Here is a 26,610-nt window from a genome sequence, read left to right as displayed (position 1 = left end):
ATTACACCACTGTTAGCATGTCCGAATGTAGAATGGGTACAGGTTCCTTTTTTAAAAATTGTATCCCAACTCTTTCCAAGCAACAACTACACTAGTTATTTTAATTAGGATTCCTGTGCATGAAAACCCAGTGGGGAGCAAGACAAGGCATCCCACCAACACCAGATCAACGCAGGATGTGCAAAAGCCGCGTGATTCCGTGTTACTCAGAGGGAGGGAGAACAGTCAGACCCAGGAGACCCAACTCGTGCAGACTGAGGAGGAAGAGGAACTCCTTTTCTAACCCACCCGTTAAACAGGAAGGAGCAGGTGACAGTGAAAGCCATCTGCTTAGAGCAGCAGCACAGACCCAGAGGGGCACCAACAACGCCAACACCACGTGCTCAGGAGAGGGCTCTGGGCCCTTCCAAGAGTGGGCTTCTTTCAGCCCTGCCCCTGCCCCTGCCTCTGATTTGAAGATGAACGCGCTGTAACTTCCGATAGTGATATTCTTGACGGTGTGGAGGGGACAGTCTGGAACATCCTAATAATGACATTATCAGGCAACTAGCTACCCACTATGTACAAATACACACGCCAGTAAGGAAACTCACCTCCATCCCTGAAGCTACTTTAAACAAAGCATTGAAAATCCAGGTTTTCTGAACAGGGGATAGTTTAAAGTCTGTAGCAGGTTAAGACACGGCAACACTGGCACAATATGTCACCTATTCTGTTCTTAATTACAGGGTAACACGGTAAACTCCAACACCACGGTGGCGATGGGGAGTGCGAGAGGAATACAGGAGACAGAACCAGGATTTCACAAGAGCATCGAGCCAGCGACGAGAGGCAGCTAGTGCTTGGCGGAGTCCCGCGGGTAGAACTCGCTCAGGGTGCTCTGAGGGATTCTCTTCAGCATTTCTTTGGGGAAAATTCGGAGCAGCTGCCAGCCAATGTCCAAAGTCTCAAAGACAGTGCGGTTTTCATAAGGACCTTATAAAAAAATTGAGATTGGATGAATAAAGGCAAACAACTCCCAGCGGCAGCGCAGCAGTGTCGCTCAGGAAGCTCCCGCGCCATGACCAGTCCCGTGAGCATGCAGTAAAGGAAGGCAGACGGACAGAGCAGTGAGGCCTCCCTGGGCTGGACAGGACTGAATGTGCAAAGGAGGGCACAGGCCGTAAGCACCATCCCATCAGAGGGAAGGGAGAAGGCCTGCTGCTGTCGACAGCAGCCATCAGTCCAGTGCATGTAGCGGGGAAGCAGGGAGAAGCTTTTCTGACAACTGGGTGGAATCTAAACGCCCAGGGCAGTGGACCCAATCCCCGTGCTGAGTCCAGAGGCAGCGAGAAAATGTTTCCCAGGAACAGAGGCTACTCCAGGTATTCAGAAAGCCTGAAGGGCCAACTGAGCACGTAAACACCTAGGTCAGTGGTTTTCAAAATTGTTATTTTTTATGTAGCATAAATCATCTTTATCATGTAAATAAATCTCATTTCTTAAGCAAGGAATCAGTGGCTAAAGTTCTGGATTCTTTTCTCTACCAGAAGAACTTCATCTTTACTTCAAACAAAAAAACATTCATATATTTGGCATATTTTAATGTTAATAAAAAAAAGTATCACACAAATAGAGAACTACACAAATTCTAAGTGTGTAGCCTCATGCATTATTGTTCTAAGTAACACTGAGCTCAGGAAGAGTATTACCAGCATTAGCAGGAGTGGCAGGGGAGAAACCAAGCAAAACAGCTTGAAAACCCTACATACGTGATGAAAAGAACTTTTTCGTAGAGGGACAATCAATAAAAGCTCCTCTGGCAATGGTATACAGGGAGGCAGGGAGACGGGTGAAAGAGCTGACACTAATGGCCAGGATGACAAATCAAAGGTGTGGACCAGGTCTTAAGATTCAAAAGTGTGGCCCAACTCAAAGAGTGGTCAGAGACCCCAGGAACTTAATAACGATGCCCGTTACTGAGCTTGAGCTAACCAGGACAATGGCCACACCAGAGGTAACACGGAAACCAAAAAGGCACAGTCAGCTGAGAAAAAACTTTGGTTCTGACCATGCTGAGCCTCAGGGGTGGTGGCATAAACAACAGTGTCCCCATTGAAGATGCAGGATTAGGGATTCAGAAAGAGGGTAAGGATCATACACAGCAATTCAGTCAGCAGCACAGGGTAAAAGCCAATGCTTGGAGAAAAGAAAGCACAGAAAGAACAGGCAACTAAGCATCTCAGAACATAAACAATTAAACAGGAGGACGATAAATCAAAAAAGGAGATGAAAACAGTGGGTAAGGAAAGTCCCAAACCCCCAAGCTCAGAGGAGATGGCTGAGAGAGGCTGGAAGGGGGAGGCCTGGCAACACCAGCAGCTGTAAGAAAGGAGAAATAAGGTAGGAGCTCCATTGCTGGGGACTGGACCAGAAGGCAGAGGGGAGGAACCAGCGTGCTGACTACAAAGACCTGACATAACTGAAAGGCCCTCTTCTCTAATCAGAAGACAAACTGTACAGAGACCAATATAAAACCTTTCAGGTTGGGAAAGAGGTCTTCAAAGCTACATATGAGGATGTTTATGTTTGTAAGAAAAAGGTCATCTTACCCTGAGCAATAAAGTTTCTCTCAAACTTCTGCAGAAATTCCAAGTAAAGAAGATCGTCTGAGGTGAGGGCTTCTTCTCCAACAACGGCTTTCATGGCCTGCACATCCTTACCAATAGCATAGCACGCATACTACAGAGGAAAAGGTTCACGGAACAGAGTAAGATTTTACCAATGTTCACAGTAATCTGGGCTACACAAGTGTACTGCCTTAGCTGTCTTCATAAGGGACCACAGAAGGAGAGTCACATTATTTACAAACACAATTCACATAAATACAACTCATGAAAGTATCAGACGAACTTGATTACAAAGCAGTCTCACTCTGAAGGGAGTCTTCAGGCATGCGATAAACATTACTACAGAAATACACTTCCTTAATGTGTCAATGAGCTTGCATTCCATAGAGCATTTAAAAATCAGAACTCATGCCATGGAGTAATCCATCAAGTTCTATTCAAGAGAAATATTTGTGATATCAGGTGTACCATTTCTTCTTCAAAGTTAGAAGTATTTTTCTTTATTTGTGCCTGCTCTACAGTCTCACATGACTATGGCAACCAACACAGAATATATAAAGCTGTGTCCCTCGGAGTCCCAGTGATGGCTTAATAAGTTAAATAAGAAATGTCAGAGTACCCTCTCAGGAATGCTCAGTAATTATTACTAAATTTACTAATAAAAATTTAAAACAGCCTTACAGCTTGGTTTCTTACTTAGGAACTACCTTACAAAGCATTAAACAAAGGTTTCAGGAATATGATTTTTAATCTTGGTTATCAGCATCCAAGTTTATGAAAAGAAGAGCTTGGTTCTAATGACTTTTTATATTTCACTTAAAGCCTATACTAAAATTCCATGTGAACTGGGAAAAGAAAAGTGATATGGGAGAAAGATAAGAGGTTTAAGAGAGCAGAAAGGATGGACCAAAGGTACTGACTTCTTTCAACACCATCCTTAGGAAGTTACACGTACCAGCTGGTTAGACACATCGGCGTGGTCCTTCCTGGTCATGCCTTCTCCAATAGCAGACTTCATCAACCGTGATAATGAGGGCAGCACATTAATAGGTGGGTAAATCTTCAGAAAAATGGTGGGGAAAAAATATTATATCTAAGCACAACAGTCAAGCTTTACTGGTAATCAAGAAGCATTTTGAAATTCATTATTAGCCCTTAAATTACATTAAACTGCTTCATTGTTTCCTAGATGAGTTTTAACATGATTCCCTGGTACAAAATACTTCATGGCACAATATTTCTTTTGAGAATCAAATCCAGAAAGTGAAACCTATACAACAGTACAAGATTACACTGAAAAACTGAATCCTCAGTATCTGCCTACAGAATCAAATCTAAGTGGTCTTCTGAACTCTGACCTAAAAGAAATCACATACAAAATAAAAAGATTAACAATAATTTCACCTAAAGGTGATCTACTACAGAACCATAAAAAATCAGTCTTGATTAGTCAGCCATAAAAAGGAACGAAATTGTGTCAATCTCAACAACATGGATAGACCTTGAACGCATTATGCTAAGTGAAACAGTCATACAGAGAAAGATAAATACCATATGATCTCACTTATATGTGGAATCTAAAAACAAACAACAAAAAACCCTGAGCTCAGAGATATAGAGAACAGATTGGTGGCTGGCTGCCTGAGGTGGGGAGTGGGGGTGGGGAGGCAAAATGGGTGAAGAAGGTCAAAAGGTACAAGTTTCCAGTTATAAAATGAGTAAGTCCGGGGAATGTAATGTACTGCACGGTGAGCATGGTTAACAGAACTGTACTGCATATTAGCAAGCAGCTAAGAGAGTGGATCTTAAGAAGTCTCATCATAAGAAAAAATATCATAATTTTTAACTATGGTGATGGATGTTAAATGGACTTACTGTGGTGATCATTTTGCAATATATACAAATATTGAATCATTACATTGTACATTTGAAACACAGAGAAGGAAAACTCTGACTCCAAAAAACCTCCGCTGCCTTGCGGCATACCTCTTCAGGGGAAAGGCTAAGGGAGTAAACCCCGACAGAAAATCCGGAGCCGGAGTCCCTAAGGCGGTTTGACGTTGTAGTCAACACCGGCAACTCCTGCGGCGCACCTGAAGCCAAGCTGTATTGACTCCGTCTTTCCCTTGGACCCTTCAGCTGCGAAGAGAGGGGGGGTCTGCTGCATGGGCAACAGCAGACCCTCCATATCACCCTGCCCAGGCTCTGTAGCTTCAGCGTCATCGCAAGATGTCGATTCAACACGGGAGGAGACAGATACCGTGTCACTCCCGAGTCGGACTGCACAGCCATTCTCGGCGGTGCAGATAGACTCTTAAGAAGCTACACCATCGTCTCTCAAGACGGACGGCTGCCGACGACCAACATTTGAAACAAATAAATTATTCCTCAATAAAAAAATAAAACAGAAAAAAATTGGTTTTTGTATTACTACCAAGATCGGTATATTATACCACCATGGAATAGAATATCCAAAAAATTTCTTTAGGACAACCGACTTCTTTTCAAGGCACAATGGAGTGGAAATTTTATTCTTAATTCTCGCACTCTTATCCACACCAGGATTTTGTAGTTAAGCCCTCAATTAATGTCATTGACTGGTTCTGTGACTTTAAGAGAAATGACATATAACAAAACCAGTTTTATCACAGGCTAATTGATATAAAGAAGAGTTAAGTTCCTATGGCATTTCATCAACTTTAGAACAAAATGACATTGAATTAAACAACGTTATTCAAGTATCTTCTGTACACAGAAACGACACGTTTACAGCCATATCAAAATCAATTTAAGTTGATATTTAAAAAAATAAATTCCTAAGAGCAAAGTCCAAGTCACTGAAGAGTAAGTGAAGAGTAGATTTGTAAGTCTGACAGCACTGCTCAAATGTAAAATACCTGTCTGTTGTGTAGCTGTCTGTCCACATAGATCTGCCCCTCTGTGATATATCCAGTCAAGTCAGGGATAGGGTGAGTGATATCTACCAGAAGAAGACATCCAACATTAGTTCAAGTATCCATCTCATATAAACCACCCCAGGATGTCAATCTGCATTACCTACAGCATTACCTAAAACTGCACTATATAAAATAATTCTGTGATGATGGAGAAGTTCTACAGCTGTGCTGTACAATATGGTAGCCACTAGCCAAATGTGGCTATTGAGCACAATAAAAATGTCACTGACACAACTGAAAAACTTCACGGCATTTCGAATTGATCCAATTTTAATTAACTTTAGAATTTAAACTGCCAAATGTGGCTAGAGGTTATTATGTTGGACAGCTTAATTTATCTGGTTGCAGCACAGTGAAGACATGTGTTGGCACATGGGATAAGTTAGCTGCAGTCATAAAAAGTACTATTTCTCCTAGTTATGTGACCTCCCCCCAAAATGTTTTAAAATTCCATCTAAACACAAAGCTCCCTTGCAGAAATCTGCCAATCAATGCTTACCAAGAGACTACTCCTAGCTTGTAAGTATTTCAACACGAAAAACACAGAGATGCTAGATGAGCACAACTGCACATGCAGGCAGCACCGAGGAGGTCCCACCACTGAGTCGTTTCTAAGTCAGCTGAATTACATCAATAATTTTGTAGCTACCTTCTTGGAACACACAATTTTCCTGTCAGAGGCAGCCTAGTGGACCAGCCAGTGTGGATTATGGATTCAGACGGCCTGCGTTCTGAGGCTGTCACTTTCTAACCTTGACAGGTCACTTACCTCCCTGTGCCTCAGGTTAGAGAACCCACCTCCAAGTCGCTACAAGGATCAAAGGAGTCAATATTTATAAAGCACTCAGAACAGTACTCAAATATAGTGAGTTATTACTGTTTCTGGAAAATATCTTGTAAAAGTGCTTTATAAAAACAGAGATAAGGACTGAAAGGCTGAGGCTCTGCTCCAGGAGCCACCCTGAGCACACACTCAGATAGGCACTGTGCTGCGCACTTTCACACACACACCACAAGACCGTCATCTTTTTTTTTTTTAATATGCTTTATTGATTATGCTGTTACAGTTGTCCCAATTTCTTTTCCCTCTGCTCCCCTCTACCCAGTGCCCCCCTCCCTCCAGTTGTCCCCCCCTTAGTCCATGCACATTGGTTGTGCATATAGTTCTTCTCAACATCTTCCTGTCTACTCCACTTCCTCCTACTATGCTTCTTAATTCCTGCATCATCTCCCTCCCTTTCCCCTCTTCCCCCTCCCTGCTGACCTCCCCGCAATGTGTTCCCCATACCTATCATTCTTTTCCCACTCTCGTTGCCTACTTAGTCTGCCTTTGTTTCGGTTCCGTAGCTTCTGTTGTTGGTTGTTGTGGTAAGTTTTCATTTTAATGTTCATAGTTTTGATCCTCCTCCTCCTAAACAAGTCCCTTTAACATCTAACAGTGGTTTGGATCTAACAAACTCCTTCAGTTTTACTTTGTCCTGGAAGCACTTTCTCTGCCCTTCTATTCTGAATGAGAGCTTTGCTGGATAGAGTAATCGTGGTTGTACGTTTTTGCTTTTCATTACTTTGAATATTTCTTGCCAGTCCCTTCTTGCCTGCAGTTTCTTTTGAGAAATCAGCTGATAGTCTTATTGGGACTCCTTTGTATATAATTCTCTTCTCTCTTGCTGCTTTTAAGATTTTCTCTTTATCCTTAATTTTTGACACTTGGATTATAATGTGTCTTGGTGTGGTTCTCTCTGGGTCCAGTTGTTTTGGAACTCTCTGTGCTTCCTGGACCTGTAAGTCTACTTCCTTCCCCAAGTTAGGGAAGTACTGCTTCATTATTTTTTCACATAATTTTTCAATTTCTAGTTGTTCTTCCTTACCTTCTTGCAACCCTATGATTTGGATGTTGGCCTGCTTATAGCTGTCCCATAGGTTTCTGAGCCTCTCCTCATTTTTCTCACTTTTTGTTTCCTCCTTCTGCACTGGTTGACTGTTTGTTCCTTCCCTATGCTCTGATTTGTTGATTTGATCCCTGGTTTTCTTTCCCTCACCACTGGTTTTGTATGTGTTTTTGTTCATTTCAGCAGGACTAGCCTTCATTCCTTCCCTGTCTTGTTTAAGATCCGCTGTCAGGTCTGTAAGCATTTCTATAACCAAAGCTCTGAATTGAGCCTCAGAAAGATTATCTATCTGCTGGTCCATTAGATTAGATATCTGCTGTCTGGTCAGCTGCGTCACTGGGATCTCTATCATGATCTGTGCCATCCTGACAGTTTTGTGTTTACCTTTGCTTCCTGGGCGGGGCTGTCACACCTCCTATGACATAGCGGGCAGAGCCCCGTGCACTCGTCACAACCGGGCAACTCGTCTCACCACACTTCAGGGGTGGGGGTCCAAGATGAATTCCTACCATTCACTTTCCGCTGAGAGACCGGGAGCCTCCTCCTCCGTCCTCACCCCCTCCAGGCCTCACAGTCCAAGGCAATGGAGGTCTGCCTTCCCCAGCTTTGGAATCCCAAGCTGACAGGTCTGGTCTAAAGCCGGGGCTGCTCCCCAGGCACTTCTAGCCTCCCCTTAAATACAGGTGTCTGTGCTTACCACTGTCCTGCCGCTGTCGGACAGCATAGCGTGACCTCTCCACCCCGGCTTCGCCCCTCTTCCCTGTCTGGACAAGCACCACTTCTTTATAACTTCATACATTGGACTTCCATTTATTTTCTGGAACTTCTGGTTATTTCTGGTTTTGCGGTAGTTGTATTCCTTCTTAGTTGTGGAGGGAGACTGAGTGTGTCAGTCTAGGCCTCCATCTTGGCCGTAAGTCTCCTGTGTGTGTTTGCCTCTGTGTCTTAGGTAGAGCTGTCGCTCCTATTACATTGCAAGGGGCAGAGCCTTAGGTATTCATCAAAACGGGTGACCTATTTCACCACGTTGTGGTGCTGTATGTGGGGGAGGGGTCTGAGAAGGAACAATACCGCTTGCCCAACACTTGCCCCTTTTCCAAGCACTTCTTCCACTTCCATATGGGACTGGCGCCTCTGTAGCTCTCGCCCTGGCCATTGTTCCCAGAGTGGGTGGGTCTGCAGATGTTCTAGGACTGTGGGGGCCCTTTAAACAAGCAAACTCTGCTGAGACCGGCAGTTTCTGCCTCTGCCCCAACCCTCACTGGTTTGCACAGTCAAAAGCAATGAGGTTTCATTTTCTCTGGTGCTGGGACCATGAGCCTCGAGGTCTGGTGAGGAGCTGGGAATGCTCCCCAGGTGTACCTTCTGACTTTTTAAAAAATGTAACTGCACTTTCCACCGGCCTGCTGCTCTCGCCGCTGCTGTCATCACCACACCGTATCCTCTCCACCCCCGGGTCCGCCACTTCTACCTGTCTGGATGAGTATTTCTTCTTTATATCTTTGTTTGCTGGACTTCCATGCACTTTGATTTTCTGGAACTTCTGGTTGTTTCTAGTTTTGAGGTAGTTGTATTCCTTCTTAGTTGTGGAGGGAGACACAGCATGTCTGTCTACGCCTCCATCTTGGCCAGAAGTCCTATCTCCGATTAAGACCGTCATCTTCAACCAGCCTCTGGTGATCACCTGCCTCTGAAGTCTCATGGCATTTACCATTTGTGATTTTCATTTGACACTTAACACTACTATACATTATTTTTGCACATACATAAAAATATATCCAATTAGACTGAAAAACTTACATTAGGTAGAGACCATACTTTTTTTTTAGTTCTTTATATCTAGACCAGTGTCCTACAAACAGTGGGCACTTGATAGTACCTAGTAAATGAAAACTTAAAATTCAAATTATAAAGGAAATTGCTTTTGTTCTTCCACAAATGGATAACAATAATTACGAGCAGTTTTCAAATGAAACTTTTATTTGGGTACATTTCACTAGTTGAGGCGAACTCCTGAAGGATAAACTCTCTCTTAGAATCAAAGTCCCTACAAGAATCAGGACTGCCATTATCCAGGGACACACTTACCGTCATTAGGCATGGTGAGAATAGGAATCTGAGTAATAGAGCCATTTCTACCTTCCACTCGACCAGCGCGTTCATATATTGTGGCTAAATCTGTATACATGTAACCTGGGAAACCTCGTCGACCAGGAACCTCTTCTCTGGCGGCGGAAACCTGACAGTAAGCCAAGGAGGAAAAGATCACACACCAGAACATGGGAAACAAGGCTCTGTTTGTTTGAACATGCCAAATTACAAAGTTGGGATATTATCTTTTTCATTTTAAATAGTCTCTAAGAGACCATTTAGGAAAATCTAGCAACACAAGTTCAAATTATCCTGCAACAAAAATGCTGACAATTAAGGACCGGAAGTTATTTTTTGTTTTTGTTGTTTGTTTGCTTTTGCTAAAGTCATGTTGCCATAATGCAAATCTTCAAAGAGCTTACTAGAAGAAAATGTGCTTGCAATTTTATAAATCGAAGGAAGTTAGTTTTAAAACTATGAGAACTTCTGAATTCACAAGACGTATTTCATGCTAAGGATCTTGCCATATTTATGTAAGCTAAATCTAAAAAGGTCAAAAGGGAAGGAAATCCATACCAGGAGGCATCTGATGTACTTTATATTCATTATTTAATCCTCACAACCCTATGAGGAAGGCAATGTTGTTAATAACAATTTATAGTTATAACCAAAAGTCAAATAAGTAATTTCCCAAAATCACAGAGCCATTCACTGCACAAAATAAGAACAGTAACAAATGCTCTTTCTCTTAGAGACATGCATACTAGAATATAGGAGTACCTATTAATCTACAACTACTAAAAACAAAGGCCTTAAGACCAAGTTTAAGCACTACTTGGGCACTTCCCAAAGAGCGTGCAACAGCGGTGTCAAAGTACCGTCTGCAGACCAGCTCTTCTCAACATGCCACTAGTGAGAAAATACACACAAGGTAAGCATTTAGAAAACTTTAATGGCGATTTAACAGAATAATTTCACATCTGTTGAATCTAATAAAAAAAATCTAGGTTTGTAAATTATGTATTTTTTACTTCACTTTTCTAATAACTTGCTTTTATTGTATTTTAGAAAAGCACTGGACTGTGACAGCGATGTGGCAGGAGGCCCCCACTGACAACAAGGCAGCAGAGTGAGAGATGGCCATGGGTCTCAGGGAATTTTAGGCAGCTAGATATTTATACCGCTTGTCTCTCCATAAGTCCTTTTCCTTTCTCCATGCTTAAAAGAGTAACTTACTCAATATTTCAGTAGCTGGCACTAGAAAAAAAACACCCTAAACTTCTGAGTGATCACTCTAGAATCTTAATATTATTCCTAAATAAATATCAAGTTTCCTGAAGGGAACAGTCTGGGAAGGGTGCCACCAGAATATGGTCTTTATTTTTTTAAATACGAAATTAAAAATGAAATTCTGTAAAAGGTTAAAAATTGACAGTCTGAGCAGAGACAGAACTTTCTGGAAGAGTAAATTAATAAATAGCTTGCAACAGTTATCATTTACTCTATTTTAGAATCAAATCTTACTCCACGGAGACAGTGACAGTATGAAAAATAGGCCAATAACTTAAATCTCTTCTCTAATCATTTCAACTAAAGTGACAGAAAACAAGCTGGATTTTCATTTCTGATTAAGGTAGTCTACTAATATATGGGCAATGAAATTTTTAAAACATGATTAAAGAAAATGAAAACTTACAAAGGGACAAGATTACCCCGAAAATTAAGCCATTTTAACGAAGAAAAAAGTTACCTCTCGAAGTGCTTCAGCATAAGAACTCATGTCTGTTAGGATAACCAACACATGTTTCTCGCACTGATAGGCCAGAAATTCGGCTGTGGTTAGAGCCAAGCGAGGCGTAATAATTCGTTCAATACTGAAACAGAACATTAAGTCCTATGTCACTCAAACAAAAAGGCCAAGAACAAAAGAAAAATGAGATCCTGGAAATAATAGTCCAGTCTCCCTCTAAAAGTTATAAATAAATTGAGGAGGGTAAAGCAATTATTCCTTTAAAAGTTCTTAAATAAGGCAGTTATTTTATTTACATAATAAGAATTACTTCTACAAAATTAAATTATTTTATAAATAATTTCTCAGAACCATTTAGTTCTCAAAACAGAGAAGAAAGAAAGAAGGAAGAAATAAGAGGCCAGATTTCTTAGGTAAGAGGGAAAAATCATTTACTGGGTACAGACTGTGTGCTGGATAATTTATATGTATTATCTCATTTAATAGGCACAATGACCCTGTGAGACAAGTGTTATCTGTCACTTTTTCTATCAGAGGAGACTGAGCTTCAGAGCCAAATAACTACCAAGAAGTAGAACTGGAATTTAAACAGTTATCTCATTCTTATGCCCATGTTGCTTTCATTATTACAACATTTCCCTTCCTAATCTTAGGTAACATTTTTGACCTGAAGCCTGAGTGAACAGAAAGAAGGAACTCTATTTACTTACGTAGGGTCATTAGCCAAGTTCAAAAAGAGGCAGACATTGTCCATGGAGCCATTTTCTTCAAAGTCAGATTTGAAGAACCGGGCAGTTTCCATGTTTACCTAAACAGTAATGACTTCATCAGTGCTAGGAGAAGAAAAATTCGCAACATGTATTTCTAATGAAGGTCAAGCTCTCTGCATTGTTCCTTCTTCTACAGTTTCAAGTACTCAAAAAATGTCCACAGAAGCCAACAGAGTAAACAGCCGGCTTTGGGCACAAAGAGAATTATTCTTACATTTCATAGTTAAATGCCAAATTTTAATCCTTAGTTTGCCCAAAATGCCAAGTTGCAACTTCTCTAAGTAGAGATAAGTTCAACGATATGAGTAATTTTCTATATTGTTCTTATAAGCAATTTTTTATTTCATATTAAACCAGAAAATAATTTTACTTACACCCATAGCAGCAAATACAATTGCAAAATTTTCCTCACTGTAGTCCACTACATCTTTGGATTTCTTTACCAAACCAGCCTGGCGACAGATCTGAGCTGCAATCTGATGAGGAGTACAAAGCACTGAGTTGAAATCTAAAATAACAAATCTACAACAAAACAACTTTCATCCTAAACTTTCTGAAATTGTAATTACAGATGAAATTGGGAGGTTTTAAAGGACTTTACCCAACAAAACTGTTTTGCACTTTTTGCAAAGATTCCTAAAAGGAAACAAGAACACAGCTATCAGGCAATGGATTACATAAACAGTAACACTGGGGATTAATGTTCAAAACTCTTTGGTTTCTCATCAATGTGAAGCATTCAGAAATTCCTCCTCGTGAAACTTCATACTGAACAGACCCTAGTTCTCACCTCATTGTGTGGCAAGCCAGCTGCAGAGAAGATAGGGATTTTCTGCCCCCTGGCAATGCTGTTCATGCCATCAATGGCTGAAATGCCCGTCTGAATCATCTCCTCTGGGTAGATTCGACACTGAGGATTGATGGGCTGGCCTAATGCAGTTCAAAGGGGAAATTTAATATGTCTGCACATGAAGACTAAAACCACGTAAAGCATTTCTTTCTGCTATTAAAATATCAGTTATTTCTGAAATCTGACACTGATTTTTTCCATTAGTCTTACACAGACTCATGAAATATATGGTAGCAGAATTCAAGTTCCTAAAGTGAATAAAGTAGGAGCAATCCTCATTTCAAAGCCATGGCTTTACTATTTACATTTCAGATATACCCTAATGATATCTTAAAGCATTTTATATAAAAGTTTAAGATGACCTCTAGAAAAAATAAATTAAATAATAAATAAAGTAATTAATTATGGTGTGTGTTGGTGACTGGCTAAAGTATCACAAAGTCACTATCTGGCAAAGATGTAAGCTAGAGAGGCCATTCTCGCCAAAACACAGCAATCCATTTACTGTCCTCACCCATGATGTCAAGGAAGTCTTCTGCCAGGACAGCAGGACCTCTGTCGATTGGTTTTCCCGATCCATTGAATACCCGACCTGTAAAACAGTGAAACAGGACAGAATGAACAATGACACAAATATTCATCATTTTTTAAAAGACTTTATGGAAATATGTTTAAAAGGAAACAGATCTTTGCTCAGAACGAGTAACAATATCAGTTTACCTAGCATATCCTCAGACACTGGTGTTCGGAGAATATCCCCAGTAAACTCACAGGATGTTTTCTTGGCATCTATACCTGAAGTTCCTTCAAATACCTACCAAGAAAAAGAAGTAGTAAGAAGGGTAAAAGAAATTTAAATCATAAACATTAAAATTTTGTCAGCAGTTACAGAGTCAAATATTGTATATAAATGTACACTGTTTTTAATATGAACACAACCTCCTGACAAGGGTCATGCCGATAGGACATGAAATCCTACAAGCAAGCTAAAAATATGTTTTACATATTTAAAGAATTGTTGAATTTAAAAGAAAAAGAATAAAATAAATATGCATCAGAAACCTTAGGTGGCTCCACAAAGCGCCTTACAGAAATTTTGCTGACACTTTCTCTATGTTACTTTTTAGGGGAACACATTATTGGAGAAAACTGGCATTTCCCATAATTGGTGACATCACAAATTAGGAATTATAGGAGACAATTTAAAGAAACAGATTCAGATCTTGTTTTGGTTTCATCTCATAAGCTGTGAATTCTGCTTTTCATCTCTCTCCTTCTATGTGATTATCTGCTTCATTTTATCCATTAAAAAAAAAAAGCCATTTTACCAGTGGAGCTATTGGCTAGAATGGAGGTAAGTGGCTGACATTTGGCAAGAACACATGCAAAAATAATTTTTTCCCCACAGCCAGTAATCACTCTCTAAAGACACACTTATTCAATGATGACTAGAAAGAACATATGATGTTCCTTATATTTTTGTGATTAGGAAAAAGTTCAACTGGCCAGGTTTTGAAAATGATGCTTACCTGAACCACTGCTTTGGATCCACTAACTTCTAGAACTTGCCCACTTCTCTTTGTGCCATCTGGTAATGTCAAGTGAACAATCTCAGCATATCTGGGAAACTAGGAGAAAAGAAAAAATTAATAACTAACGATAGGATTAGGGGTTAAAGTTAGATTTAGGGTTAGGGTTAAAAGGTTAGCCAAATATTCCACATGCTCTGTCTCCAACATAGCGTGTGTCCATATGCAATCCCACCACCTCCCTCACACACTAAGGTATACTCTGGAGCTTACAGCATCCTCAAGTAAAATGCTCATCACTGGCACATACACTGGCAAACCCACATAAGGTACAGAGAGAAGGCTCTTAAATCCACGAAAACACAGTAATTAAAATTTTTCCTTCTGGGTATAATGTTTTGAGACTATAAGAAGGTACAGAACTTAGAAAGAACCATGTTCCCCCCACTCAGAACTGAAGTTTGCTCTGTGTATACTCTGGGCCAAGTGTGTAATCACCTGTGTGCTTGTGGGGGCAGTAGGAGAAAATGCAACTAAACAATAAAATAATGACAATGGGCCATGATAATAAACTGATATTAATGTTCCCTCCCCTTGGTCTAATTCTCCTAACCAGATATGTATTCCTTTAATCCGTTCTTAATATTTTAAACACATTTCCAAAAATATAGTGGTTTCATTTATATAAATGGCACCATACCATATATATATCATCCTGCAATGTTTTTCTTCATTTCACCTTATGTTTTGGATCTTTCGTGGTCATTTTTACCTGATTTTATCAACATAACCTACTGAAAGATGCACCACTATTTTGTGTGATGTGAAGGAAAGCATCTGCCAATTAAACTATGACAGACCACTGACTGTAACTTGATTTTGGAAATCCTAACACGTGAAATTATGGGCATCTTAAAATTAATGTTAGAACAGACGTTGTGAAAATAAACTCAAATGACACCACATTTTATTCAGTTGTTCTACCAATGGAGTTCAAGGCTGAACATTTTCACATGTGCTCCTTAAAGGCTGTGCCCATTTTCTGCCAAATTACCCTGCAAATGAACTGTATTACTTTACAATCTCCCTACCAGTAGACAAAAGTATCTTTCCCCACATCTCTGCCAGCTTATATAATTATTACTAAATATTAATTTTTACCATTTGATAAAGTAAAAAAGAGCATCTTTCCAATATCTATTTTCCTGATTCTACTAATACTGAGCATCTTTTCATGTCTGCTGACAATTCAGACTTCATTTTCTATGACTGGCTTTTATATCTTTTCCTCACTTTTCAACTGGGTCTGCTTTTTATTTATTTGTAAGAGTTTTATAGATCATGGATAAATTTTTTTTTGCAAATATATGCTCCCAGTCTGTTTCTTGTCTTTCAAATTTGTTTATGGTATCTTACCACATGAAGATTTAAAAACATTTTATGTAATAAAATAACTCTGTTTTCCTTTATGATTTGTGCCTTTTGCATCTTGTTGAGGAAAACCTTCCAATCTGAAGTCATTAAATGGTCTTCTGTACTACGTTCTAAAATGAACTTTTCATGTTCAGGTCTTTTCTCCATCTGGATTTACTTTTGGTTAATAATTTTACTCTTCTCATTTTTATTCTTTTTAATATAGGAAGCATAAAATGCCCCCCACTGACTTGTAACGCAGCCTTTACAGTTTACCAAGCCCAGTTCTCACGTGTGAGGGGCGGTCTTTTCCCGTTGCCCCACTGTTGTACTTGCTAACTCCTGTACCAATCCTGATTCCCAACCCCTCTAACTGATCTCTAACTGATTTTGTTACCTGAGGAGAATCAACACCTTTCTGTTGTCATTCATGAACATGGAATCTACACTTATTTTAAGTGTTCTTTCGTCTTTCGACAGTTTCATAGTTTTCTGTAAGTAGGTACAAATTATTCTAATTAGTTAATCTGGCATACAGAACACTACTGATTTCTGTAGCTTGATCTTGTATCCAGCAACTCTGCTTTATACCATGTTTTTAATAGTTTGCCCACTGATTTGGGTTTTCTGATTAATTAAAATCAGCAAGAAATGATGACTAGCTATGCCTTTTTCTTTCTAATCCCTTGATTCCCTAATTTCTTTTTCCCCCAGATGGACAGGGGTGTTGACCACAGGAATCCTCACCTTGTTCCTGATTTAAGTGGAAATGTTTTACAGTTTAAGTAAGCTGTTTGCTGGAGGTTGTGGTAGGTGTCCTTTAAGAAGCTAAAAGTTTGTTCTGGTCCTTATTTCTGAGACTTTTTTTCTTTAATGAGTTGTTTTATCAGCTACATTTTCTGTATCTATTGAGAAAAGCATAAGCTTTTTCTAGTTTTATCCATGAACAAGTTGAATTACACTGATATATTTTCTAATATCAAGTATCTTTGTACTAGTATGATAAACTCTACTTTGTCCTAGTTGTTTATTTTTTGCAGTTATTTTTGCTAATATCCACTACATGAGTATATTTTAAGAATTTTAAAATCTGTGTTTTTAAGTAAAAATAGTTATTTTTTTATTTTCTTGTACTCCCCTCTGTCTGATTTGGGACTCAAAGACGAGCTAACTTCATTAAGAGGAGTTGGGCGGCAATCTCCATTTCCTCTATTCTGAAACAATTTGTAGAACAGCACCTGTTCCGTGACCCTATGTGTATGCTTTAAGCTAAAAAAAAAAAAAAAAAAAGCCAAGAACTAAAAACAAAATAATCATTCTAAACCTGGCGGTATAAAGCCATTCTTAAAACTACATAAAATGTACCAGCTTTTCCTCAGCTGGAGCTATATACCCCAGACATTCAATGAAACTTTGTTAGCTCTCTAAAATTACTTCCTCAAAGATGTTTCCTAAGTCCTTTCAATTATTGACTCTCATAGCACCCTGCACTCACCCTTGATAGCATTAAATAATTAGGCATTGACGTGTTTGGATTATATCTGCTCCCCCACTGCCCTGCACTCACTGGGGAGAGACCAGGCTCACTGTTCACCATTATATTTTCTGTGCTGAGTTCCGCACTTAACATAGTTGAAACATGAATTAATATTTTTAAACTTTTCAATTATATATTTTCTAAGATAAAAGTCTCACATTTTAAAAATAGCCAAAGTTTTATCTATTAAAGAATATAGAAGAAAAAGAAAAAAAGAAAAAATAGAGACACAAATAAAGCTTCCTATATTTCCTCAGAAAAGTATAAGAAAGAGAAAAAAGAAAGTATAAAGATACAAATAAAGCTTCCTGTATTTCCTCAGAAAATAATAGTGTAGGCTCTTTCACAAAACAGTAATGGGCATCTGCCTAACCCTGCCCACCTTGAATGCTGGACACTGAGGCCTTGGATCAAATTGCAGACTACCATGAAACTGTGGCCAGGAGGTAAACTTGCTATGCTTGATCTTGAGATTAATTTGTATAGGTACTTTGTTATGCACAAAAATATTATCTTAGTGATAAAGCTGAAGAGACAATGTACTTTTCCCTTTCTTTTAAGAGATGTTTTTCAATTTATTTTCTGCTTCCAAAGAGGTCGCATGCCAACATACTTCTACCATTACTTTTCTCAGCAAACAAGTAACGGTGTGTCTTTCACCCTAATCCACCACAACAATCAACGTAGAATTACTGTCCCAGAGAGTATATTATAGAAATTATTTTCTCCAGAGATATTTATCATAGAACTCAGGCAGATAACTTAGCCAAGGATATTCATTTACAGACTATATTCTATGTCTCTTTTTCTAAGATAACGCTAATGTGTTCACAATTCTTATATACACGTGTGGCTACAACATGTAACTAAAGATACAACAAACTGAGAAAGTAAAAACTATACTTTGCTTTAGGGGTTTAGTTTCTATTGAGGTAATGTTCTTATTTATTCAATATGTGAATACCAGTGTCATGCCCTGGAAGATAAAAGTAACATTGTTCATTCATTCATAGATCTTAAAATTTTAGCAGACAAGACAAAAAACTATAACAAGTAATTATAACACATGGCAGTCTATGAAAAGAGCCATGATATATCTATATCTATATACTATTCTACAGGTTATCAAATATACTCCTAAACATTACTGTTGTTTTTTTCCCTAACAAACCTGTGAGGTAGGAGCGACATTTTTTTTTTTTTTTTTTAATTCTAATGACAAGGGGCTCTAGGCCAGTAACATAACCCACAGTAGATCCAGTACTGGAACCCAGTCTTCTGATTTTTTATCTAAAACTTGTCCCCTATATAGTACTGACACTCAGACTAAGGGATGGCTTAAAAATTATAACATAAAATTTAAAGTATATGTAAACAGGACTTAATGCCACATTTTTAACTTCACAAATGGTTAAACGATGATGGTAGTGTATTACCTTAACATGATCTAAGATCACTAGTGGACCATTGACTCCTGATACTGTCTTGTACGCTGGAAGAAAACAGAAGAGTCAGCTTTAGTCAGGTAGGACAGCAGCCTCGATGATCTCTCTGGGATTACACAAAAAACCCTCTCCACTCTATCACAATATGGAGCACTCACACAGTTATACGCTTCCTTATGGAATTTATCAAATATGGCTGTGCCTGGACAACTTTTCATAACCTACCCAAAACCATTTTGAATCCTTACTATGAGTAAGTTGCAATGTTTTAAGGATCCAGGATACAAAAACTAAAAAGGCGCAAAGGAACAGATTTCCCTCAAGAGGCCGCAGTTTTATTCGGAGAAGGGAGGAGTTAAGGGCTCTAACAACCGCGTCCAGGGTGTGGTAGCACAGGGGAGCCTAGCAGTCCTCACCTTGAAGAGAAAAGGAAACTTGGTAGGGGAGGTGGCACTTACCAAAGCAGAGAATGAAGGGGAAGGGAATACTTAAGCAGAATTGACAACACAAAGGAAATCTGAGAAAACGGAACCTGTTAAGGTAGGAGGCTATTATTAAATATAGTCTTAAAACCTATGGGAAAACTGCTTTATTAAGGAGCAAGTGGGGAAGGGAATGAAAGGCCAGAGGGTCAAATAAGGTAAGTATCCTTTAAAAAAAAAAAAAGTCAAATGCTACTGTCAGTTTAGAGGCTTATATCTTCCACTGAAAATTATGCCCCAGGAATGAACTGTGGGTCTGTAAGGAAGCTAATCACTGGGGTACCATCCTTCAGCGACATCACACCTCACACAACTTGTCAAGTGTAAACAGAACACTCAAGAGAGTGATTATAGTATCAGAATTAACTCAATTTCATAATCAGAACAGTGAAAAAAGCAAATAAAATGAATGTATGAAAAAAACTCACTACAAGGCCTAAAATAATTTTAAGAGGCTGTCAAGCAGCTGGGAACTTTTCACTTGCTGGATCTCTCACTGAGTCTCAGACAGATTTCTGGCACAGACGCAGACTCCCAAGAATGAGGAAACCATTTAAAAACCAGCCTGTCCACTCAAGCGGCTCGAGAACTCAGAGACACAATTTCTTCTGCCAGGGAGCAGGGCCCTGGTAGAAACGTGGGGACAGAACGGGCAAGCACTGTCAGGGCCCCTGGCTTCCATGTTCATTGGACATTTAAATCCTGAGATCTAATATTTGCTTGAATACATCTATAATTGTAATGATCTCATCAGAGCATCCAAAAAGACTTTTTTTTTTTAAACTATAGACAAAAGGCAAGTCACAAACTTAAAAAGTTTAGTTACTTGAATGGATAGTAAAAAATGAGCCATCTCTCAAACATTATTAGAAAGACCTCAATTGTCATATTTTTGCTTTTATGAAAATCCACTCCATTGTTTTAAAATGACCCAATACTCTTAAAAATAATTCCTAGCCCTAAAAAATGATTTATTGTTCTCATTTTAAGAGTCCAAACAGTCTATCAATGACTTTTTAAAACTGCTATGTGGAAATGCAAAGTGAGCTACATTAGAAACAATTTTCTTAGAAGCCAGTTTTTAAAAATACAGAAACACAGACCTTTTCAAAACTTTTACCTAAACAGTTGGGAATGAAAGGAGGGGCAGTTTATAGACAAATATAACATCAATAAAATCCCTCAGGTCCTGAAAGCCTCCTTACTTTTTAGAAAAGATCCACATCTCTTTTGAACTTCTAACTTCTACAACAATGTTTCAGAATCTCATGTTTAAATTCAAGCACATTCAAAATTATGTTTTGCCAGTCACGAGCAAAAGCATGACCAAGAAAAAGAAACACTAGTCATTGCTATTCCTGGAAACAGTGAACAAAGCTGAGTTCTACACAAGACGAGGTTCTACTTCATCAAAAGCAGTCTCTAAATTTGCAACAGTATATGCAGCCTTAAAATTTTTTTTTAAGTTTTATGTTTCAATTAGAGTTTACTTTCAACATTGTTTTGTATGAGTCTCAGGTGGACAGCATAGTGGTTAGATAATCATGTACTTTGCAAAGTGGTCCCCTGATATCTCCAGGACCCACCTGGCCCCATACATAGTTACTACAATATTATTATTCATTATTCCCTATGCTGTACGTTACATCCTATGTAACCTTTAAAAAAGCCAGTAAATAACCATTTGAATTCATTAATACCAATACTATCAATACACATTTAATAAGTACTTGTCAGAAATCCTTATTTAATCTCCATTAACAGGTCAAGAGTTAACTAATATTATCCCAAGTTTTAAAAGAGAAAAATAATTCTCAGAAAGTAAGTAATTTGCCCAAAGATTTGAACTTACAAAGTCCAGCTCCAGAGCCATTTGTCTTTAACGCTGTGCTGCAGCTCAAATTCTAACGCTGTACTGGTTGTTTTTCGTAGTCTGGTACACTCATAATTATCTGTGAGGTTTATGTAGCTATGTCACTCAAAAGAATTTCACGAGGCTGCATCTTTAGCTACAAAAAAATATGTTATTTTTACTATTCAATGCACTGGACAACAATTGCCTTTGTGTCCACATTTTGTCACTACTGCAAAGCAATCTTTCTTCAATGGACTGCAGCAACCTGAGAGCTATTAGAGGAAAAGAGTCTCATGGAGATGCTTCAGCAGTTCTCCCTCACTGGGAAACATGAAAAACGGGAGGAGACTACTTCAGATACAAATCAGAGGTTAAGCAACATGCTTGCTTTAAATTAAACTGACACACAAACTAACCTAATAAGTGTTATAACCCAAACTAAATAAAAAATATTACCAAACAAAAATTTGGAGAGTGCATCAAGCTTCTGCAGAGCATCTTTAGAAAAGTTACTTTATTTCAGTTCCACAAAATGCTGAGAGGCAGGCAAGGCTGATACATCCACTGACACTTAAACTAAGGCTCTGAGAAATCTGTTACTAAATGGGAAAGCTAGGCTGGGAAGTGGTTTGGAGTTTTTTATTTTTTCCTAATTCTAAAGTTGGTAACCTATGACCTTAAAATATTTCTGAACTTAATTTAAGTCTCCAGTATAACTTAAAAATACGGAGATGACACAGTTCCAAGCACTAGTACTTGGGACTACGAATAAATACGAATATATAGTTTATGTACAAACTATAGCTCTTTCCCGTAATAATAAAACTATTTGCAAAAGAAAAAAAAACTAGCAGAGAAAATGTTATCAAACACTACCTTTTATCCCTCAGCAATATTCATCCAGCTTTCCTCACCATTCCCATTAACAGGCCAAAGCAGAGGTAACAGTTTAGAGTAAGGCTGCAAAGACATTAAGCGGCTCTTCAAAAAAATAAAAAACCACTCCCAGATTACATGAACACTTCTATTTACCAAAATAATGACCATTCCTCTCTTGAAATGTTCCAAATGAACAAGAACTTGGATCTGCACGGAACGATCAGAACTTGTGACGACACAGCAGATACATGTTTACATTATATGCCAAACACAGTTTACAACCAACATGTCACATTTTTTATTCTATCAAGCAGGCATTACATATTTATGCAGTAACATTTAAAACCAAAACCTACAAAGGTTTTTAAGAAGCATATACTTTGTCAGATGACATCCTCATCTTCCTGCAGGATGTAAGCTTGTTCAACACTACTAACGCCACTTAATGATTGTGAAATTTTTAAAGAAAAATTTTGAGAGCCATTGCACAAGAGATCTAGTCCTTCAGCCTCCACCTTATTAGCAAAACAAAAACCCAGAGCAATCATCTTCCATTGTGCAAGAAGAGGGAGAGGTCCTAGAAAAAGGCAGACCAATGATTCCTTTATTTGACTTTTCTGAGGCTGGCTATTTTATGATGTAAGAAACATTAACTTAATTAACCTAGGGTCTCAAGAACAATGGCAATTATCTAATTCAAAATGTACAGTGTCCAACCCTGGCCTGTGGACCAAAAGGTTGCGGGTTTGATTCCCATGCCCATGCAAGGGTTGCGGGCCAGGTTCCCAGATGGGGGTGTGCGAGAGGCAACCAATCAATGTATATCTCTCACACATTGCTGTTTCTCTCCCTCTCTTTCTCCTTCCCTTCCCCGCTTAAAAAAAAAAAAAAAAAAAAAAAAAGTATAGTGTCCAAAGCTCTTTGTATATTATTGAACCTTGCTCAAAGTTTAAAAGAAAATCAAGTTTCCTTTCCTTGTGACTTCAGAAATTCAATTAAAGTGCTCAAAATTATCTAAAGCCTGCATATCCCATTTTCCAGTTCTTGTTAACAGCCCCATAATCCTGAAGTTGCTTTAAAACAGGATCCAACCTGTACAGTGAGCTGCCGATATTACTCCATTCCTTCCTTCAGACAGCACACATTAAATAACTATAAATTACCGCGTAAGATGGTATCATCTATCTTTAATTAGAAAAATTAAGAGGTTAATCAGTAATCATTCACAAGCAATTAAAACTGTTAACCAGAATCAAGAATGTGGCAATGCAGGGAAAAAAGATGGTATTCCACAAATGTGGTTAGCTGTTAGCCTAAGTATGACATCATTTGTGCTTTTTAGAGTAACTCCACAGAGGGGAGTTCAACTCAACCACGTACCCCAACTCCCCACTCTGATTCCATTCACTTAAGAATCTATCCACTAAACAGAACAAGGGGTTTAAATGCAAGTTATATAACAAATTATAAGACACAGTACTTCTGTTTGTCAAGCTATGTGCTAGGCACTGAGGATACAAAAAGGTTCAGTTTTAAGCATTCTGTTGCCACAATTCTGTCAGGAGGAATTTCATCAGGAGAAGTTCTTCAGTCCCTGGCTAGGCACAGAGATGTCACACTCATCTCCTTAAAGGGCTTACAACCTTAATTATGGAGAACTCTAAACAATGTTACTATTTCAGCTGATACTCTCTGAATTGACATCGAATGAATAATTATTGAAAACTGACTACTGCACCCTTATGTTCTTTTTCTCAGAAACACCACTAATGTCTACCTGTTCTACCCAAAGCAAAACACATAAATGCAATTCATAAGCAAACTCATAATTGTCAGGTATACATTTATTGTTAAAGTCAACATAAGAATACAACACCTGTCAATTTCCTGAGGCACTTATATCAGCTTATATGAACCCCCAATAAGTATTCTCTAATTCAGATCATTCCCAGTAAAAAGCACATCTAGGCAAACCACAGAATCAAGCATTTTCCTCTCCTCCCCCAGCAGTGCTGTCACATGACCCAGTGACAGCAGGATGGGATTAGTCAGGCAGGAGAGAAGCCCTTCGTCTGAAATTCTTTTTCACCCATGAGCCACCCACAAAAAGGCACTCTGGCAATGAACCAGCGCAAACACAGTCCTGCCACCTGGGGAAACATCAGGTGCTTTCCCAAGTTCTGAGTCTATTTCCAGGGCTCACCATTCCCAGTTCCTAAGAAAGCTGTGAAGAGGGCTGATGCTACCTAACTGTCTTGTTTCATAACCAAGAGCCATTTCTTAAGCAGTTCTCTTAAACCTGGTTTGTTAAGGCCTTTTTATAATCACAACACTTAAACATGTTTATGCATACGCTTTGCATAAATCATGCTATATGAGCAAAGATGTTTGGTTTCTCCAAGACAGCCCTGCTTAACCAAGTTAGGTTAACTGGTCAGTAAATGAAGAAGCAATGGTAGGAAAAGGCCCTGCAAGAATTGAGAAACCTGGAATTTCAGTTCCTGCTCTGCCAATAATTAAGTGTCTAAAGCCTGGCAAGTGCCGTCCCTCCAGGAACCTTAGGCTCCTCGCTGTAAAATGAGAGGGTTAGACTAGATAACCTGCAGGGTACTTTTCAGCTCTAGCGTCCTGTGACATCTAGGTGTCCTGCAGCGGGGCGGCTCGACCACCAAACATCTCCCTCTGGCTACCGGCCGACCTCCACCCCCGAAGGCCTGACCACGTCAGCGATGGCACTACACCTTCGCCCGCGGCAGGAGCTGCCCTGAGGTCCATGCCAGTGAGAGCAGGAAGGGAGGGCTGTTCCCTCGACCACTAAATACCCAAGTGAGGTCAGGCGAAGAGGAAGACTGGGGTGACAAGAGGAGGCCTTCCCTCAGAGACAGGAAGCAAGTGATGAGAAGGCTGCAGCCCAGGGAAGTTGGAGAGGGCGGGGCAAAAGCCAGAAGCCCACCAACCCCGGGAAAGTTCCCGCTGGTGCTCCTTCCCTCACGGAAATATAAAGTATCCTCGAATCTTCTTCTAGAGAGAGGCATGTGGGTGAGGGTAAGGGAGACGTGGAGGGAAAAATAAATAATTCATCACCCACCACCCAAGCCGTTGGCTAAGCAGGTGAGTAGGAGCAAGGGGCTGGGCTAAGGAGCAAAGCCAGGATCCATCTTGCTCTCTGATACTCACTGAGGCGAGGCTGGGAGAGGTAGTTGCGGCTCACTGCCAGCGCCTGCTCCCGAGATCCCGCCACCGCCCCAGTGGTGGGCACGGGTAGCTCGGGTGCGGCCCCGTTCACGATTCCCCGCATTGCCCGCAACGCCATCTTGTCTCCTCCGTCCCGACTGGCTCCGCAGCGGCGCCGCGCAGGCGTAGATATAGCAGGGGCAGCCCGCGCCCCCGGCTCCGCCCCTGCGCGCTGCGGAACTCCGGCCCCGCCCCGCCCCCTTCGCCGCTGTCGGCTGGCTTCCTCGTGACTTGGGATCCGCGTGGGCGGGACTGAGCCTGCGCACCAGCTACAGGAGCTGACCAGCGTGCTGGGAGGGAGGGAGCGTGGCCGGGACTGGAAAGCAGGAGGGAGAGAGAGAGAGACACGCAAAAAAAAAAAAATAATAATAAAAATAAAAATTTTTTTTTGAGGGAGAAAGAGGACACTTGGAAAAAGGGAAGCACATGGGGGGGGTGAAGGGGGCGGAGGGGGAAGAAAGGCAAGCGCGTACAAGAAAAGGTCAAGTGATGTCCACTTTAGAATGGTATTTCATGACGTTGAATGAACTAAAGTTCTTAAAATACACTTTGAGATACCAAAGCAATAAAGAAGTACGAATGGGTAGTTACAGAATAGCCATGGGGATGTAGAGTACAGCACAGGAAATGGAGGAGCCGAAGAACTTTCAGGCATGACCAATGGAGGATTGCCTGAAGGAGTGGGGGTAGGGGGCAGCTGTGAGTGGAGGGAAGAAAATGGGGAAAAATCGGGACAACTGTAAGAGCATAACCAATAAAATATAATTAAAAAATATATTTTTTAAAAACCTATTCTGATGAGTATTAAATTAGGGTACTATGTGCCATCATTTCTTTTACTTTACTATCTTACTGTTCAATTCATTCACTCATCTATCATTCAAAAACCACATATTGGGTTGCTTTAGAGTGGTGGTAGCAGTGTAAAAGACAAAGTAAGATGTATTTGAAAACTAAGAGGCAGAGCTAAGAAGAATGACCAGCTGGCTGTGGGTGGGGACAGCCCAGGCTCCCGGAATGAGTGATGGAAGGGATGGTGGTGGAGAAGGAAAAGAGAAAAGCTAATACTTGAGAGTCTGTTAAGTGCCCTGTGGAATATTCAAAATGAGATTTTTGTTGGACTATATAGATAAATATCTCAGGACACGATATCTGGGCTGAACTGAGATCAAAATGTGTGTCTTATAATCATGCTGGTGATATGGAAATAAAAGGGATTTTTAAAAAGAGAGTGTGTGTTGTGGAAAAAATGCTGAAGATCAACTTTTAAGGGATCACTAAGATTAGAGTATGAATAAAAGAAGAGTATACTGCAATCAA

The 26,610-nt window shown here is 39.8% G+C and overlaps 1 protein-coding gene across 1 annotated transcript; it reads right to left on the bottom strand.

Moving 5' to 3' along the window:
* Window positions 1–433: 433 nt before the first annotated feature.
* ATP6V1B2 (ATPase H+ transporting V1 subunit B2) lies at window positions 434–25,406 on the bottom strand. The gene is made up of 14 exons (XM_090290078.1): window positions 25,234–25,406; window positions 18,832–18,887; window positions 14,446–14,544; window positions 13,637–13,730; window positions 13,431–13,508; window positions 12,857–12,996; window positions 12,441–12,542; window positions 12,007–12,104; window positions 11,297–11,420; window positions 9,544–9,694; window positions 5,507–5,589; window positions 3,565–3,669; window positions 2,592–2,721; window positions 434–975 (listed from the first exon to the last, which is right to left on the bottom strand). The coding sequence occupies exons 1-14, from the start codon at window positions 25,367–25,369 to the stop codon at window positions 836–838; spliced, it is 1,536 nt and encodes a 511-aa protein (XP_090146204.1). The 5' UTR covers window positions 25,370–25,406; the 3' UTR covers window positions 434–835.
* Window positions 25,407–26,610: the final 1,204 nt, after the last annotated feature.

Source organism: Furipterus horrens, unplaced genomic scaffold (assembly GCF_987537825.1).
Source record: "Furipterus horrens unplaced genomic scaffold, mFurHor1.1.pri manual_scaffold_10, whole genome shotgun sequence".
NCBI classification, from domain to species: domain Eukaryota; kingdom Metazoa; phylum Chordata; class Mammalia; order Chiroptera; family Furipteridae; genus Furipterus; species Furipterus horrens.
Note: the sequence above shows the minus strand (reverse complement) of the source record. Positions and strands in the feature narration are given on the sequence as shown.